The sequence below is a fragment of the Varroa destructor genome, unplaced genomic scaffold (assembly GCF_002443255.2).
Source record: "Varroa destructor unplaced genomic scaffold, Vdes_3.0 BEIS01000005.1, whole genome shotgun sequence".
In the NCBI taxonomy this organism is placed as follows: Eukaryota; Metazoa; Arthropoda; class Arachnida; order Mesostigmata; family Varroidae; genus Varroa; species Varroa destructor.
Window position 1 is genome coordinate 15,721,368 of NW_019211458.1, and position 14,859 is coordinate 15,736,226.

Below are 14,859 nucleotides of genomic sequence, written 5' to 3' on the forward strand. Positions count from 1 at the left end.
TTTGGGCTACATTCCCTTGAATAACATGCACTTAAACATATACTTACACGTATTTCAATATTCCCTGTTTTATTAAAAATAGGTACATTTGAAAAGACATTACAGAGCTTTGGAGATACAGGGTAACTCTCACATGCAAGGCGAGCCCTGTACCATCTGAGCTACATCCCATTAAATAAAATAGAGTTTAACATGTTTTAATATTGTTTGCGTTATTAAAAACAAATGAATTTGGAAAATCATTCAATACCTTTGAAGATTCTGGGTATCGATCCTTATATCCCGCATGTTAAGCGAGCGCTCTACCATTTGAGCTACATCCCCTCGATTGAAACACACTTAAACGCATTTTAATACTGTTTGCGTGATTAAAAACATAAATTTGAAAGAATATTCAAGACGTTTGGAGATTCTGGGTATCTACCCCAGTATATATCCCATGCCACGCGATTGTTCTGCCGTCTGAGCTACATCACATTAAGTAGATAACGATTAAACGTATTTCAATATTGCCTGCGTTCTTAAAAACAACGTTAGAAACAATGGAGATAATGGGTATGATAGATAGCAGTGCCCCTCAACATAGGACTGAGAGGCGCTCTATAATCTGAGCTACATGCCATCGAGTAGTGTATACTTAGACGTGTTTTAATATTGTTTAGATTATTAAAACATATAAGGGTCATTCAAGGCATCTGCAGATGCTGGTATCGACTCCACTGCTTATGGCATGATATCCGAGCGGTCCATCATCTGAGCAGCATCCTCTGCAATGTAAGACATTTCAACGTGTTTTAATACAATTTATGTGATTAAACACATAAACTTGAAAAAGCATTGAGGGCCTTTGAGAATGCTGGAGATCGACACCCCGGCCTTTCGCATTGTAGGCGAGCGACGAGTGTTATATACATATACGTATTTTAACATTGTTGCGTGATTAAAAACAGGTGAATTTGAAAAATATTAAAGGTACTGGAGATGCTGGGTATCGATCCCAGTACCTCTCGCATGCTAAGCGAGCGCTCTACCATCTGAGCTACATCCCCTTGTGTGAAGTTAGGCTTATTTCAATATTGTTTGCGTAATTCAAAACAGATAAATTGGAAAACATTGGACACCTTTGAAGGCTCTGCGTATCAGTCCCTGTATCTCTCGCATGTTAGGAGGGCGCTATACCACCTGAACTACATTCCGTGCGTTATCATGCAGGTATTGCAGTAGTTAAAGGGTTGTATGCTGCGTATCGATCTCGTCCCTCTTGAACGCTAGGTGAGTCCTCTACTGTTTGAAGTACACTCCAATACATTATGCAAAATAAGACCCATTTCAATACTGGATAAATTTTATAACGGATAAATTTGAAAAATTATGAAGGCCTTTGGAGATGCTGGGTATCGATCCCAGTACCTCTCGCATGCTAAGCGAGCGCTCTACCATCTGAGCTACACCCCCTTGTGTTTCTTACCAGTCATTTCAGTACTTAAAGGACGGAACGCTGTGTATTATCGCAGTGACTACTAGACTAGATGATTGGGTGCGGTCTGAACTTGATCAACCTTCGTGGATGCTGTGTAGCAATTCCTATGGCTCCTGCATGCTAGACGAGTGCTCGCCCATCTGAACTACACATAAACTAAAAAGTGTTTTAATATTGTTTGCATGGTTAAAGACAAGTAAGTTAAAAAAACTTTTTAGAGACGCTGGGTATCGATTCCTGTACCTCTTGGATATTAAACGATCTACATCCCCTCACGTAATTGACACACACGTTTTGATATTACGTGCCTGATTAGAACCATAAAGATCTGAAAAAAATACTGATGATTTTCGAACAATACTAGTACCTCTACCATATGTAGTAAACGCGATACGTCTAATCTAAACCAGCTTTGCTAACACAGATGTAGAAGTGCATCAAGGTAGCAGCGTGATTAAAAAAAACAAAATTGAAAAACACTGAAGACTTTTGTCATCTATAATAATAAATGACAATAATTGTCATATACTGATCGATTGGGCTATCGTCTGATATACATTTGCTCGTACGTAGCAAAGATTTAGACGCGTCTGAATAAAACATCCCAACTAAAAACAGTCTATCTGATCTATATCCCCTAAAATAATTGAAACTTAGACATGTTTCAATATTGCCTGCGTGATTGAGAACAACCAGATCTGAAGATACATTAAAGATCTTCGACGCCGCTGCGTATCAATCCCAAAAATTGTAGCATAATGACCACCTGGGCTACAGTGTCATCTACATACCCTTTCGTAAAAATGATTTATACAGGTTTTAATACAGCAGAGCGACTAAAAACAGAAATGACAGAACAGACAGAAAAAAAAAGAGATACTGGATATTGTACTCTGCACTTTCCTCTGGCCAAATAATCTCTCAATTATCTGAGTTACACCCACGCACGTACGTAACTACTCGATTGAATTTAGCAGCGCGAACGAGAAGATTATTAAAACAAAGGTTATTAAAGATGCTACGTATGAACGAGCATCGTATTATCTGAGCTTCATCCCATTTCGTAACAAAGACGTATTTCAATATAGCAGCGCAATTAAGAACAGAAATTTAAAAAATACCTTCGAGAATACTGGGTACTAATACTAAGCGAGCGTCACACCATCTCAGCCATGTCCCAAACAACAAAAAATTATATGTGTTTTAATATAACAGTACGAGTAAAAACAAAAATACTTAAAAATATTGAAGACAGTTAGAAATTTTATATCGACTTAAGAAGTTCTCTCGTACTGAAAGAGAACTTTAGCATCTTGATTACAGTCGCTTACGTAGTACACAAAGATTTATTTCAATAAAGCAGCCCAATCAGAAACACAAAGGTCTGAAAAAAACACTGAAGTCGTCGGCGACACTGCTATAGATCCCTACATTAAACGATCGTCTTACGATTTGAGCTTCACTTCTTACGTAGTTAAGACTTCGACGTGTTTCAATATAGCAGCGCAAATTTAAAACAAAAAATTCTCAACACGTTTGGAGATGTTGGGTAACAATCCCTCCACTTCTCGCAGGATAGGCGAGCACTCTACTATCTGAGTGACATCCCCTCATGAACACATACGCAAGCGTGTTCCAACATTGCTTGTGTTATTAACAAAAGAAGACCTTTGCATATTAGTCCCAGCATGTCTGACCGTCCGAGTGCTATCCTCTGTAGTACCAACAACTCAGACGTGTAGGAATGCGATCAATAACAAAAAAAATTTCAAAAAAAAAAGTTGAACATCTATCGAAAAATTGTTATTCAGTCTTACCATCTGCCGCATACAGGATACATATAGCTATCTGCAATATTAGAGCGTTTTAATGAACCTGAACAAAATTAAAATAGAAAAATTCGTAAGTGGCATCGGAGATTCTCAGAGACGGTGCTGCTTTATCTGTCATTTTTAGGCGAGCGTCGTACCACCTGACTTGGAGACCTACCTACATTCACCTATCAGTATAATGCACATTAAAGGTGAAAAGTAACTGAGCCGAAATTATACTAATCTATCCGATATTATTAAGCCCTACATATAAACACTGTATAATTTGTTGAATAATGAAGCTTATGTAACTTAAATAAGAATGTGTACTTCCTTTTAATCACTGCAATGATCTAATGAATGATAACAAAACGTAGCTTAACTCTGATCAGTTGTCAGTCAGTCAGTCAGTCAGTCAGTCATCGTAGTGTTTGTTATTCGGTTGGAAGAACGAAGGCCTGTATACTAGCCATTTTTAAACACAATCATTGTCATAACTTCTAAAATTTAGTTCTTACGCACGCATTGAGATCTGCCAGTACGACCCATCAGTCATACTGTTCTACCTGATTTTCGAGTTTGTTGGGCACATGGGTGGGCGTCCGTTGTACTGTGGTAAAGATTCTGTTTCTCCTAAATTTCAATTAAATTGCATAGACAGGTAGGTACAAACGACTAAAGCCAAGTACAGCGAAAGGTAGAAAGATAAGTTAATTTTGTCATGGTGTAAGAGAAAGAAAAAAGTTAGATGACGTTTTGAAATCGATGATTTATTTAACGAAGCCATCTTCGATCGAGCGACACGGGATATGCCGCTTTCTAATAGCTACATCCGGCTTAAAGCTAGATGGTTAAAGATTTAGAACACGAAAGGCACGAAAACGGTTTAGCAATTTCATAATTCGTTACGGGTCAAAATCCTCCTGTAGAACTGCCATCGAGACTGCTAGCTTCGGTTGTTCGGCGGAACCTTGAGTAATGTCCTATGTCCTATCTAATTTTATCCATCCCCTCTTTATTTAGGTGTCATACGATCAACGTCTATAATAATATAGCAATTTGACCACCACCTAATGTCCTTTACGTCTCTAAGCGACCCTTCCCACCAGTTTCTTTCCTCCGATCAAGCAAAACTCATTGCAGTTACTCATTAGCGTTGCTCACCCCGCGCATCTCAAACGAGACAAATAAGTAATAATATGATAACCTGATCCAATATTAATTTTTGTTTCGATCTTGATCGGCCGCGCCCCGTGCGATTATATCTATACATAGGCGAAAAATCGAATATGTACGTTTGTCAAGGACCACAGCGATAGAGTACAATAGGATCGTCACATAAGCCACCTCTTCAAGGATTACTTCGGTCCTCTCCAAATCGACCCTATGCATTGATAGACCTGAACGCCTAATCAAGGGCTATTCGGTATAGGTTGAATGTGCGCTTCGACCTAGGATCTGAACTACTCTATGCAGCACCTATAGAGCAAGCAAATGATCATGTGTGAAAGCTATAATCGGTCAGTGTAGAGTTGTTGTATGGCGATCACGGAGTTATTACAATTGCAACATTTCAGACAGGGCACACGCGCTACTCACTCTATTATTATATAATCTATTTGATGAAGCTATAGGCTTAGCATAAACGACCGAGGTGATCACACCAGTCACAGATGGCCCCCTGGACGGGAACAATTAACTAGCACAAAAAGGAGTGTAATTTCTGTTTTTCTCTGCCTCATTGCTCCGGCAAACATCTATGATATTTGCCAACAGTAACGTAATCTACAATAACCTTAAGACGTGTTCGCATATCTTGTAGTGCTTGTCTTTGATGCTTTGTGTTTTCCCCTTATATCTACGAATTAAGGAACGTAGAGAAAATTTAGTTAAAAGATCGATTTTCCTCGAAACACATGATTTACACATTTAAATTTGCTTCTTGAGAGCCAGAGTGTGTGGGAATGATTTCTAGGGCTATCATAAAACAATAGCTTGCTGTAGAAAATATTTCGCTCCTCATAAAAATCAACAACAGTGTATACGAAAGAGTAACAAATAAGCACACAACAACTACACAGGAGACCTCTATTATGAAAACCCAGAACAGTACAAAGTGATTTCACGTCTCACCATTACAGGCAACGCATATGCATGAAGCTGTAGACATTTACAGACATCTCGTTCAAGCCAAATAGCTTTTTTTATAACAACAAAGTCAAAGCACGGTCACAAAGTATTCTAGCACATACCTCTAATTAAAGTACTTTACTCAAGTAAGCGGATTTAAACGTAATCAGCGATAGACATAGAGCGATGATGTCTTACTTGTATGGTGCGTTTATATGTTTCCCTTCACGTCACACCCCTCTCGTTTCGCCTATGTTGTACGTACCGAGATACGAGCTATCCGATGGCCAGCCGGGGAATTGTTGAGGGATGTTGCTTCTCGCTCGGCATTTATAGGCATAGGCATAGGCATATCTATAGAATTGGACCTGCAACTCAATGTAACTTCAGTGGGCACTCGATAAAAAGCGCGGACTCATCTCCTGCTGAACTGACAACTCCCGTCTGTCCCGCTTCGAGGCACTCTGCAATTCTTGCTGCGAGTCTCTGCTATGACTGCACGAGCGTTCAGTCGTGTCGGCACGCGCCATTCTTCCCGCTACTCGTAACCACTGCCTCTGTGAGCTCCACACTACGAACATACACGGATATAGAATTGCGACAAGTCCGACATAACGTCATCTGTGGGTGCGCGTATCAAATCGGCGACCCAGATGTATGTTCGATCGTAACTAGGAGACAAAGGCAACTCTCAAGCTAGTTATACAGATGTCTCAATTTCGCCATAACACGAAGTCTATAGTCAATTAGAGGCTGCAAATGTGATGACCAACCCACAACAGCTTCGGCTGAGTGCTGAGAGTGGGCGGAGGTGCGACTCGGAAAGAAACAAATGACGACAGCGTTCAACATCCAACGCAAGATTGACGGGCTAATCTCGCGCGGCGGACCACGGTTCAAGCGTTTGTCCGAGCCGCGAAGTCTATAAAGCGTCTATAGAGTATGACGGAGTGTGAGTGGAATAACGGTTTAAGCATTGGCCAGGTCAATTGCTGGGTCTCTGCTAACTAACTTTTTTGGTGCAGAGACGTCATAATGCCACGCTGCCATAGCTGTGTGGGGTAATTGAGAATAGGTCTAGTGCCTCGCACTCGTAACGCAGTTGGTTTATAAAGCTGTGAGCATACTCTTCCCCTTGAATGAAAGTTTGTTTACCACGAGAAGAGAAACAACTTGCTCATACAGGATCAAGCTATGCCTAGTTTCGGTCCTGTTTTCGTTGATCGTGACCCACTTTCCACATTTATCTTAAAAATGTCTCTTTTGTGTGTTTAACTTACAGTTGCAGACAGAAGCTTTTCGTAAGTTCCCTCTCTTTGAGCTTGCGTCGGGGTTTTAATTAGTCGGCTAGACACACCGCGATGACTGAACAACTCGTTTTAGTGGTCGCTAAAATGTCTAGCTATGGGGTGCGAATGGTGGATGGCCAGCAATAGCAAGGCGGATGGCTCAAGCAAACCCAGTTTCTAATTACGTTCACTAATTCAAATGAATATAATAAATGGGTAAACTTATTTTAATCTCAAAAACGAACCTTAGCCGTCAGCGTCAGTGCGAAAAGCTATATAAAAGCGAAACTCATGTACTCGTTATATTCAAAGTACTGCTCACAAACTAACTGCCTCTAGGTATGAGCCTGCAATGTACGTCATCGTCCATTTTTTTTTTGTTCTGCAAAGTATTTTCGAATTAAGGTATCAGTTTCTACGAAACAAGTTTCTTTAAAGGCCCGTTCACGTTCATATGTGCTGAAAATGATTACCCTTTAAAAGAACTCCTCCGTTTAATCGTTATCATTAGATTTTGTATTCTTCATATTATTCTCTAGCAGAAATCCAAGCCGTCTGCTATTGCTGCTTTTTTTAGTTTAAGTTTTAAGAAAACTAACGTTGTGCAGGCGGAACGCCAGCATAGCTGGAAGTGATTTAATATACTTGTTACCAAGATAACGGAGCTACCAACAAAGCGTGAGCGCAACAATAATTTGGAAAAGTAATGACCCGTTAGGGCAGTCTCAGTTCGAACCGGTCTAGGAATGAAAATCTTTTTTTCCCCATAAAATGTTACAAAAAAGGCATAGGCGATACCCATCCTAATAACGGTATTGGAAGAACCTATACATACAGCAACACGTGAGTAAACTTTATTCATTTCAATTAGAGAAATAAAATTAACGGTGGGAAACGCGGTATTTGTTAGAGCGTCCAAATGCTAAGGATAATAAGTATATCCTCAGCTCTGCAGGGAGAATACTTCGCAACAGACCGAGCAGTTATCTGTGAACTATCATATTTTCGAATTTTTCTTCTTGGTAAGTGAGTTCATATTGGTTTTATAACCACAGTCGAATCTTACTGCAATTGCCGACAATGCATCATCATTCGTGAAGTTCTCTCTAACTGGACTCTAACAATTCAGTTAACTCGACTTGTCCTTTCAATAGCAGTTTTTGCTGATGTCTCTACATGTCGAGCCCTTCGAAGCCATTCTTCCTATGTCCTACCTAACTTAGGTTAGTGTCCTCTCAGCACCTATCTATTCACTTGAGAACAAATGTACAAAAGAAATTAGAGCTGTATCCGCCCTGTTTCCCATAGCCCGTTCCCTAGCTCCTTCTCACCTCAGGAAAGAGACTTCCTGTACTTCACGCGAGCTAACGAGAGCAAAGGAAAAGGAAACACGAGACTCGGCTGGCTGTGGCTGTTAAAAACAATAGTCATAATGCCCGTGCATGGATTAATTAATTACTTTATTATCAAATATGCTTCTTCCGAGGCGTCGGGCAAGCCGTACTCGACGCTCGACGATGGAGCTTCTCGTGCTTATGGTCCTTTCGAACCCCGCGACAGTGAGCTAGCAATAACTTGACGCTGTTTTCGACATCGTACAGCTTGGCGAACCGCGGCGCTGCGGCTGGCGTCTTTGCCGTCGTCATCATCGCTCCCAAATGCTACGACATTAACAGGGGTGTTAAAGTCGTCGACAGCCCCTACCCAAGATGCACTGTTGACGGGTTTTGTATGCCCGGCCGAAGCAAGCAGCTGAGTAACGCTCAAACCCTATGAAGGCCTAAGATCGGACGGTGCACTGTTAAAGCGAAGCAGAAAGGAGAGGTTAAGGCTGTGCGAAAATGGAACGGAACCAGCCTTCTACATTACACTAGCATACTATGGTATAGAAGCAGATTGCATCAGTTTGGGAGGGACGTGCTGCCAGGCTGCGGGAGCCCTGCGTTGGTGCCGTGGCTGTCTAGCTTACCTAAGCTGAGCGCTAGGAAAGTGTAGTGCGTCGAGGACTGGCATTAAAAAATCTCCTTTTCTTATTATTTTACTTAATCAAGGTGATGAATGAAGCTTCTATTATGGCATGGCGGTGTCGGCGGCGGCGTCGTCGTCGGCACTAGTAGCAGCGGCGTCTGCAGAGCATATAGCGTAGCCGTCATAGCAGTAGTCATAGCGATAGTCGCGAGTGAAAGCAAAGGAGAACGATGAGGAGCTAGCCACCGAAGGACTATAGAATAACATTGCAACGCACGCAGGCTAAGGTAGCAAGCGTAGACTGCTGCTCCCGTAGAGCCAGTCGCCTTCGCCCTGAGTGGTTGACGCTGCCACGGCCGACGCTGCTGAAATCAGGCAGAGGCTGCGTAGTCACTTTGGTGTCTGGTGAACAGCAGTAGACCTGTGTTAATTAGGATCTGTTTTCATAATCAGGAGAAAAAACAGGCGAAGAAATAGGGACGATGATCGAGAATGCGGGATTAACAATGGCAGGGTGCGTCGTAGGAAAAAGCGAGAACTATAGGACCACGAGCGATTTGAGTGTAGACAGTTGTTGCAGACAGGTTGCATTCGCTGGGGCGTAGGGAGGTGGAAAAGGAGCGAACACCGAACGGTCAGAAACTACTTCTGAGATGTATGCAAGCGGTGCTGTGACTACTGCAAGAGAAGAAATGTCGAAACGATCTTGCGAGACGCAGACACAAAGACATGCGTAACTATGCTACTCCTACTATATCTATGAAGTCAGCCCGCTGCCTGATAGCCTCAGGGCTTAACTGAGATTTGCACCATACCAATGTGAAACGCAGCAAAAATAATTATGCTTAAAACAGATTGTAAATCAAATGGTGAAGCATTTAGGACTTGTAAATGGAAAGACGAGATTTGAGAGTCTAATTGCCCAGTGTTACTGCTTTAATGGCCTACATAGCCGCGATCTCCTTCCAGAGGTCCCACGAATATATAATTAAAGTCGTTAATAAATCAATACTACAATTAACTTCATGTTATGCGATATACATGTTAATAAACATGAGTTGTTATTAAAATAGTCATTATAGTACTGTTAAAGTTCCAACAGAAACAAGCTCAAAAGTCAGTCGAAAGATAATAGAGCGCCATTTTTCTTAAGGCCTTTGATATAACTCAATGTTGTGCACAAAATTAAAACAGCAGGACGGCATGCGTAAAAATAACCCAGATCTAACCATCTTAATAAGCAGTCTTGTGTAGCAGGACAAAAATTGTGCGGGATAGAGTTTACAGCAGCTTTTTTCAAATACCCATGCCAAAGTCTCACTCGCTAACCGCTTGATGGGTTACGATCTTTACGAATTAGTATAGGTGTCAACAAGCGCGTGCGTACAGAACCACGCCGGTCGACAAAACACAAACACTAGCAGGGACTCTACGTGAGAATCAGATTGTCATATTCTGGCTAATATTTACTCGTCGCCGTTTATTCAGCCCTAAATTTTCACTTAGTAAAAATTGTGTAGTCGTGGGCTGGCCAACATAAAGTAATTATCAGTGCCATTACTTTTAATATATAACTGTTACATGTAACGGATCGACTCCTCTATCGATCTAAAGGCCTCTGGCGATTATATGAATTATAACATATAAGATTCTTTTCCTTGTTGTATATTAGAATGTAATTATATCAGCTAAGGAGTTCTTCGGATTATTACTCTTTCCAAATGAGACAATTAGTGAGCTTTGAGTCAACTCGGGAGGCCGTCGTACGCTGCGTTCAAATTGTGACTATTTTAATGTGGAGTACATCTATTCAATGACATAGAACTTTGGCAAAAAGGTACACTAGAGTGTTCCGTGCTACATAAACAGTATCCTTTTATGTTGGCATCGGCGGGCACAAAAACAGCTCAAAACTCTAACTTCCTGAATCCAAGACTTGTCTCTGAATATGAGCTTTAAACGAGCCATGTTGAAGTGCCACTGAGTAGAACCTGGACGCTGTGCGCCTATTCATTTGCGAACTTGTCTATCTAGCTAAGGTCACAATACGTGTAGGATAATAGCGCAACCCATTTTTGCTTCAACATGAAAACGTTTACTCGTTTTGAGCTATTGTCAGATGTAAACAAAACCCAGTATTTTTAGCACCCGCAGAGTTTAGTTCAAGCAACGTTAGCGAAGCTTTCGCTTGTGTTTTAGTAGTAGGCAATATAGGACACGTTTCGCTAGAGCGTAGAACGGTCATGTCGACGCCTTCTAGTGTTTTGGAGCACTAGGCTCTTTTTCGGCCGGTCAATATCGAATGTCACATCTGCTAGACAGAAATTAATCCAATATGTAGACTCTGATTTCTTTTGAGCTTCTATTGTTCCCTAACGTGGCGATGCGAACGTGTGTAAGGAGCACGGTATGTACATACCTACTATTGGGAACAAGCATGTGTTCGTATTAATGTGCCATTAGTTTTCCATACTGTAACAATGCACCAGTACATAGTCATGCCTGATCGTTCTTATGTAATTCCGGCAACGGTCTCTTGCAAGCTCTAACAGCAGTAGCAGCGAGTGACCGATTCGACACGGCCATCAGAGGCCAGCCGACGGAGATCACCCTGCTTCTGCGGGTCATAGAGAGCAAATTCTGTGAGTACGCAGCGATGTATGCGATCCTACGCGCCGTAATTATTATGAACGTGCGATTATAGTTTGACTGCTGGTTACGTTGGTGCGTGGACACAAATAGCGCTACACTGTGTTCCGGTATAGTTGACCACCTTCCAATCGCCGGAACACAATTGAATCTGGCTCTTTTATACATTCTCAATTGGGAACTGTGCTCGTCGTAGCAGGTAAACTATTGTAGTTATAAGCACAATCTAAGAAAGTACAGATAGATCCCTCTTACCTTTTTTCCGCTTATCCCTAATAGCGATGACGGCTATAGAAGGTCAGCATTGCTTCATGTCGGTTTTGAAAAAAATGCTATATATATATTCAAGACACATTTAAAACTAGTAAACTAAGTTACTTTTAAGTATTCTATATTTTAACAGATGTACTTATTTATTAAAATCTAGAACTTTATCTAAAATTTTTTTATTAGCAAACAATAATAAAAGCTAATGGAAGTTACATTATACGATACTTTGTAGAATTTTTTGAAGTTTTGTCTATTGATTTTTTTACTGTTTTACTTGACAATTAGCTACTAATAAGGAATTAATGTTCGCTGTCAAGGTACGTTTGTACAAGCCCAAATGACAGTTGCTTGAAGTTAAAAAACATACTAATTCGATTGTAGCTGTCGTTAAAATCCCAGTTTCCCGAGGACCTATGCTCTCACAGGCCCGAACGTCTCCTGCCGTACACTCCCGTCCACCGCCCCGAACTGCGAAACCAGCCTTACCTTAAAGATCCGAGAAGACCTTCAAGCAATAGGTTGGCAACTAGCAACACTACTCGATCGAACACACCGACAAAATTAGGCCGGCGGTTTCACTCTTTTTTGCTCGACCAGAGTGCTATTTGGAATGGCCACCGACACAGAGCCGTATGAGTACGGTGTATATTTTGTTGATAGGTATATACACCTATACAGGAGGAGGGGTGCGGGGGCAGCTCTCCGTTACACAGGCAGGTCGCTCAGCTGTGTCAAAACAGCCCGGGATAAAGCATCCGTTTAATTACGCTAATGCAACTTTTGACATCTCTATTATATCGGAGAGAGAGAGAGCCACTAGCCTGGTGCCAACTTACGGTCTGGTGGAGGGGCAAGTGATTGACACTAGAGGACTGCGATTCTACCACCCCTCGCGATATATGTGTAGGCTCGAGACACTCGTTGGCTAGGGGTGGCGAAAATTCGTAAAATAGTTAAGGACCAAACCCAATATACGCATCGCGTATTACCAATTTTAGTCAATTGTCACGTCATACACGTTCACAAAGTCAATTGCCCTTAAAATATATGCATAATACGACGTAAATATTGTTCCATACATTAGGGCGGAAATCTCGAAACTGGGGGCAACGTTCTCGATCAGATGAACTTAAGACGATATTAAAAGGGTGGAAAGTCAGTTTGGATTTATTATATCTGTGCTTAGAGCTGATACGTGGTTCTGGTAGGTTTTTGTTGAAGGAAGAAACTACGAAGCTTGATAAGCATTTGTAATATAGAGCGGCTATCTAATATAAATTCGTTTGCAGTTACGGAAAAGGAGAAACTTAGCTATAACGCAGACTAAAAGGTTTACGTTCGTAGGTACGCCGCAACCCAATTGGCGGGTCCGGTATATATATATATATACCTGTTATAAGTGCACCACGTCAAAATAGTAATTACTGTGTAAAAATATGGTCAAATTACAGACCGCCTTAAGGGCTTTTAAGCTTTGATAACGAAAAAGTGATTTTTACTATTGGACTGTTGAGGTATGTTTTTGTTTGCATGGGATATTGTTGATGCTACGTCTGTGGGTAGTGCGAGCTCTCATCTTCTCCAATTGAACTTGCTCTCCAAAATAACTCAAATCTATAAACTGCTATTATGTGGTGATCACTTAACCGTTATCCAACCGCCAGAATGGAGGTCGTTTAATCAATTGGTAGTATGATGATGCATACTGTTACGATGCAATATTATTATAAATGGTTGCCTGTTAGGTTTGTCCACCAGAAGGCTTATTGGCAGGTGTCAGGCAACAACGATCGGCACCTTCGACGGGCCGGGCATCTGCACGATCTAGACGCCTTTACTTGACAAAAACGATGGGCTGTAAACAATCACTGAGAGCGAATAGTGTAACATGGGTAGATGCTGTTATACAAGACGCTGAAAAGTACCGAACTTTTCTATCGGCAAAGGTTGCTGCCTTGCAGGCACATCTGAAAGATCCACAAATACCGTTCGCAAGTTTAGACCACTTTAAGGTAATTAGTTACCTTGGGGCAGGCTCATTTAGTAGTGTCCTCGAAGTTCAACACAAGGACAACAGCACTCGATATGCTATTAAAATTATAAGAAAAGACCAAATTACTACACAGCCAGGCTTGGCAGAGCAGGTATTGAACGAGAAGAATGTCCATGCAGCCCTCGACTTTGAGTTTATTATAAAGCTTTACTTCGCCTTCAAGGACAACACTTGCCTATATTTTGTTTTAGAGTTCGCTACTTGTGGAAACCTTTACGACCTTTTGAAGCGGCGCAGACTGAACGAGGATGAGGCTCGCTTTTATGTTGCCCAGCTTATTCTCGCGCTGGAATACATTCATGCTGCGGATATTATCTATCGGGATCTAAAGCCAGACAACGTATTAGTAAATTACGATGGCTACCTCAAGCTGGCCGACTTCGGCCTTGCAAGACGTCTGGATGAAAAGAAAAAAGCCTACTCGCTTTGCGGCACTGCTGAATACATAGCTCCAGAGGTCGCTACTACAGATGGTTACAGAGGGTACGGCTTGGGAGCTGATTGGTGGAGTCTCGGTATATTGGTCCACTTTCTAGTATTTCGGAAAACACCGTTTGTTGCCTGTTCTCCAGCAGAAACAATAAATGCGGTAATTCAAAATAAGTTTAGAATACGCAAAATAGCCAAGCTTAGCAAGAAAATCGAAACTTTTTTGTACGAAATTCTTGAGAAACAACCCGAAGACAGGTTAGGTGTTAAGGGAAAAGGGGTACTGAGTTTGAAAAATCATTCCTGGCTAAGGGGTTACGAATGGATGACATTGTATAAGAAGAGAGTTATTCCGCCTGAGCCAAATCCTCAACCCCAATGGGTACGGAACATCGATTGGAAGCCTGAGTTCTCTTCGAAGATTCTTTACGAAAAGGAATTCGAGCATTTTTAGTTTTCGGGACTCCCTTCTTCCGCTTTACCCTCTCCGGTGTATGCATACACTGAGCTGAAAATAAATATTTTGAAAAAATCAGAATAGTAAATGACGTATTTTCTTTTAGAATAGATATTTAAACCATTAGCTTTTTCCCCACTGTAGCTATATAAAACCTTCAATGAACTCAGAGAGAGAAAGTAGAATAAATGGTGACGATGTGTCCGCGCTATTGCCTTTTTAAAGACGCATCAATTTCGAAGTTCGGGACTTTTGTGCTTGTTTATTCAGTATGAGATAATAGCGCACTACATAACAGAAAAAAATTGTTTTTTTTTGTAACA

The 14,859-nt window shown here is 41.3% G+C and overlaps 1 protein-coding gene, 1 long non-coding RNA gene and 2 other non-coding genes across 4 annotated transcripts; 2 read left to right on the top strand and 2 right to left on the bottom strand.

Annotated features, from left to right (window-relative positions):
* Positions 1–976: 976 nt before the first annotated feature.
* TRNAA-AGC (transfer RNA alanine (anticodon AGC)) lies at positions 977–1,049 on the bottom strand. Its single transcript has one exon. It is a non-coding gene; the product is annotated as a tRNA-Ala (tRNA).
* Positions 1,050–1,382: 333 nt separating this feature from the next.
* Positions 1,383–1,455, bottom strand: TRNAA-AGC (transfer RNA alanine (anticodon AGC)). Its single transcript has one exon. It is a non-coding gene; the product is annotated as a tRNA-Ala (tRNA).
* A 2,264-nt stretch (positions 1,456–3,719) lies between these two features.
* LOC147755337 (uncharacterized) lies at positions 3,720–6,874 on the top strand. Its single transcript, XR_015328947.1, has 3 exons — positions 3,720–3,906; positions 4,567–4,811; positions 6,704–6,874. It is a non-coding gene; the product is annotated as an uncharacterized LOC147755337 (long non-coding RNA).
* A 6,299-nt stretch (positions 6,875–13,173) lies between these two features.
* On the top strand, positions 13,174–14,618 carry LOC111251139 (cAMP-dependent protein kinase catalytic subunit alpha-like). Its single transcript, XM_022807452.2, has one exon. It carries the CDS (start codon positions 13,448–13,450, stop codon positions 14,531–14,533), a length of 1,086 nt encoding a protein of 361 aa, XP_022663187.1. The 5' UTR covers positions 13,174–13,447; the 3' UTR covers positions 14,534–14,618.
* The last annotated feature ends 241 nt before the right edge of the window (positions 14,619–14,859 follow it).

What these genes read in the sequence shown, in the direction of transcription:
- LOC111251139 (XM_022807452.2), top strand. Translation starts at nt 13,448, where the DNA reads ATGGGCTGTAAACAATCACTGAGAGCGAATAGTGTAACATGGGTAGAT.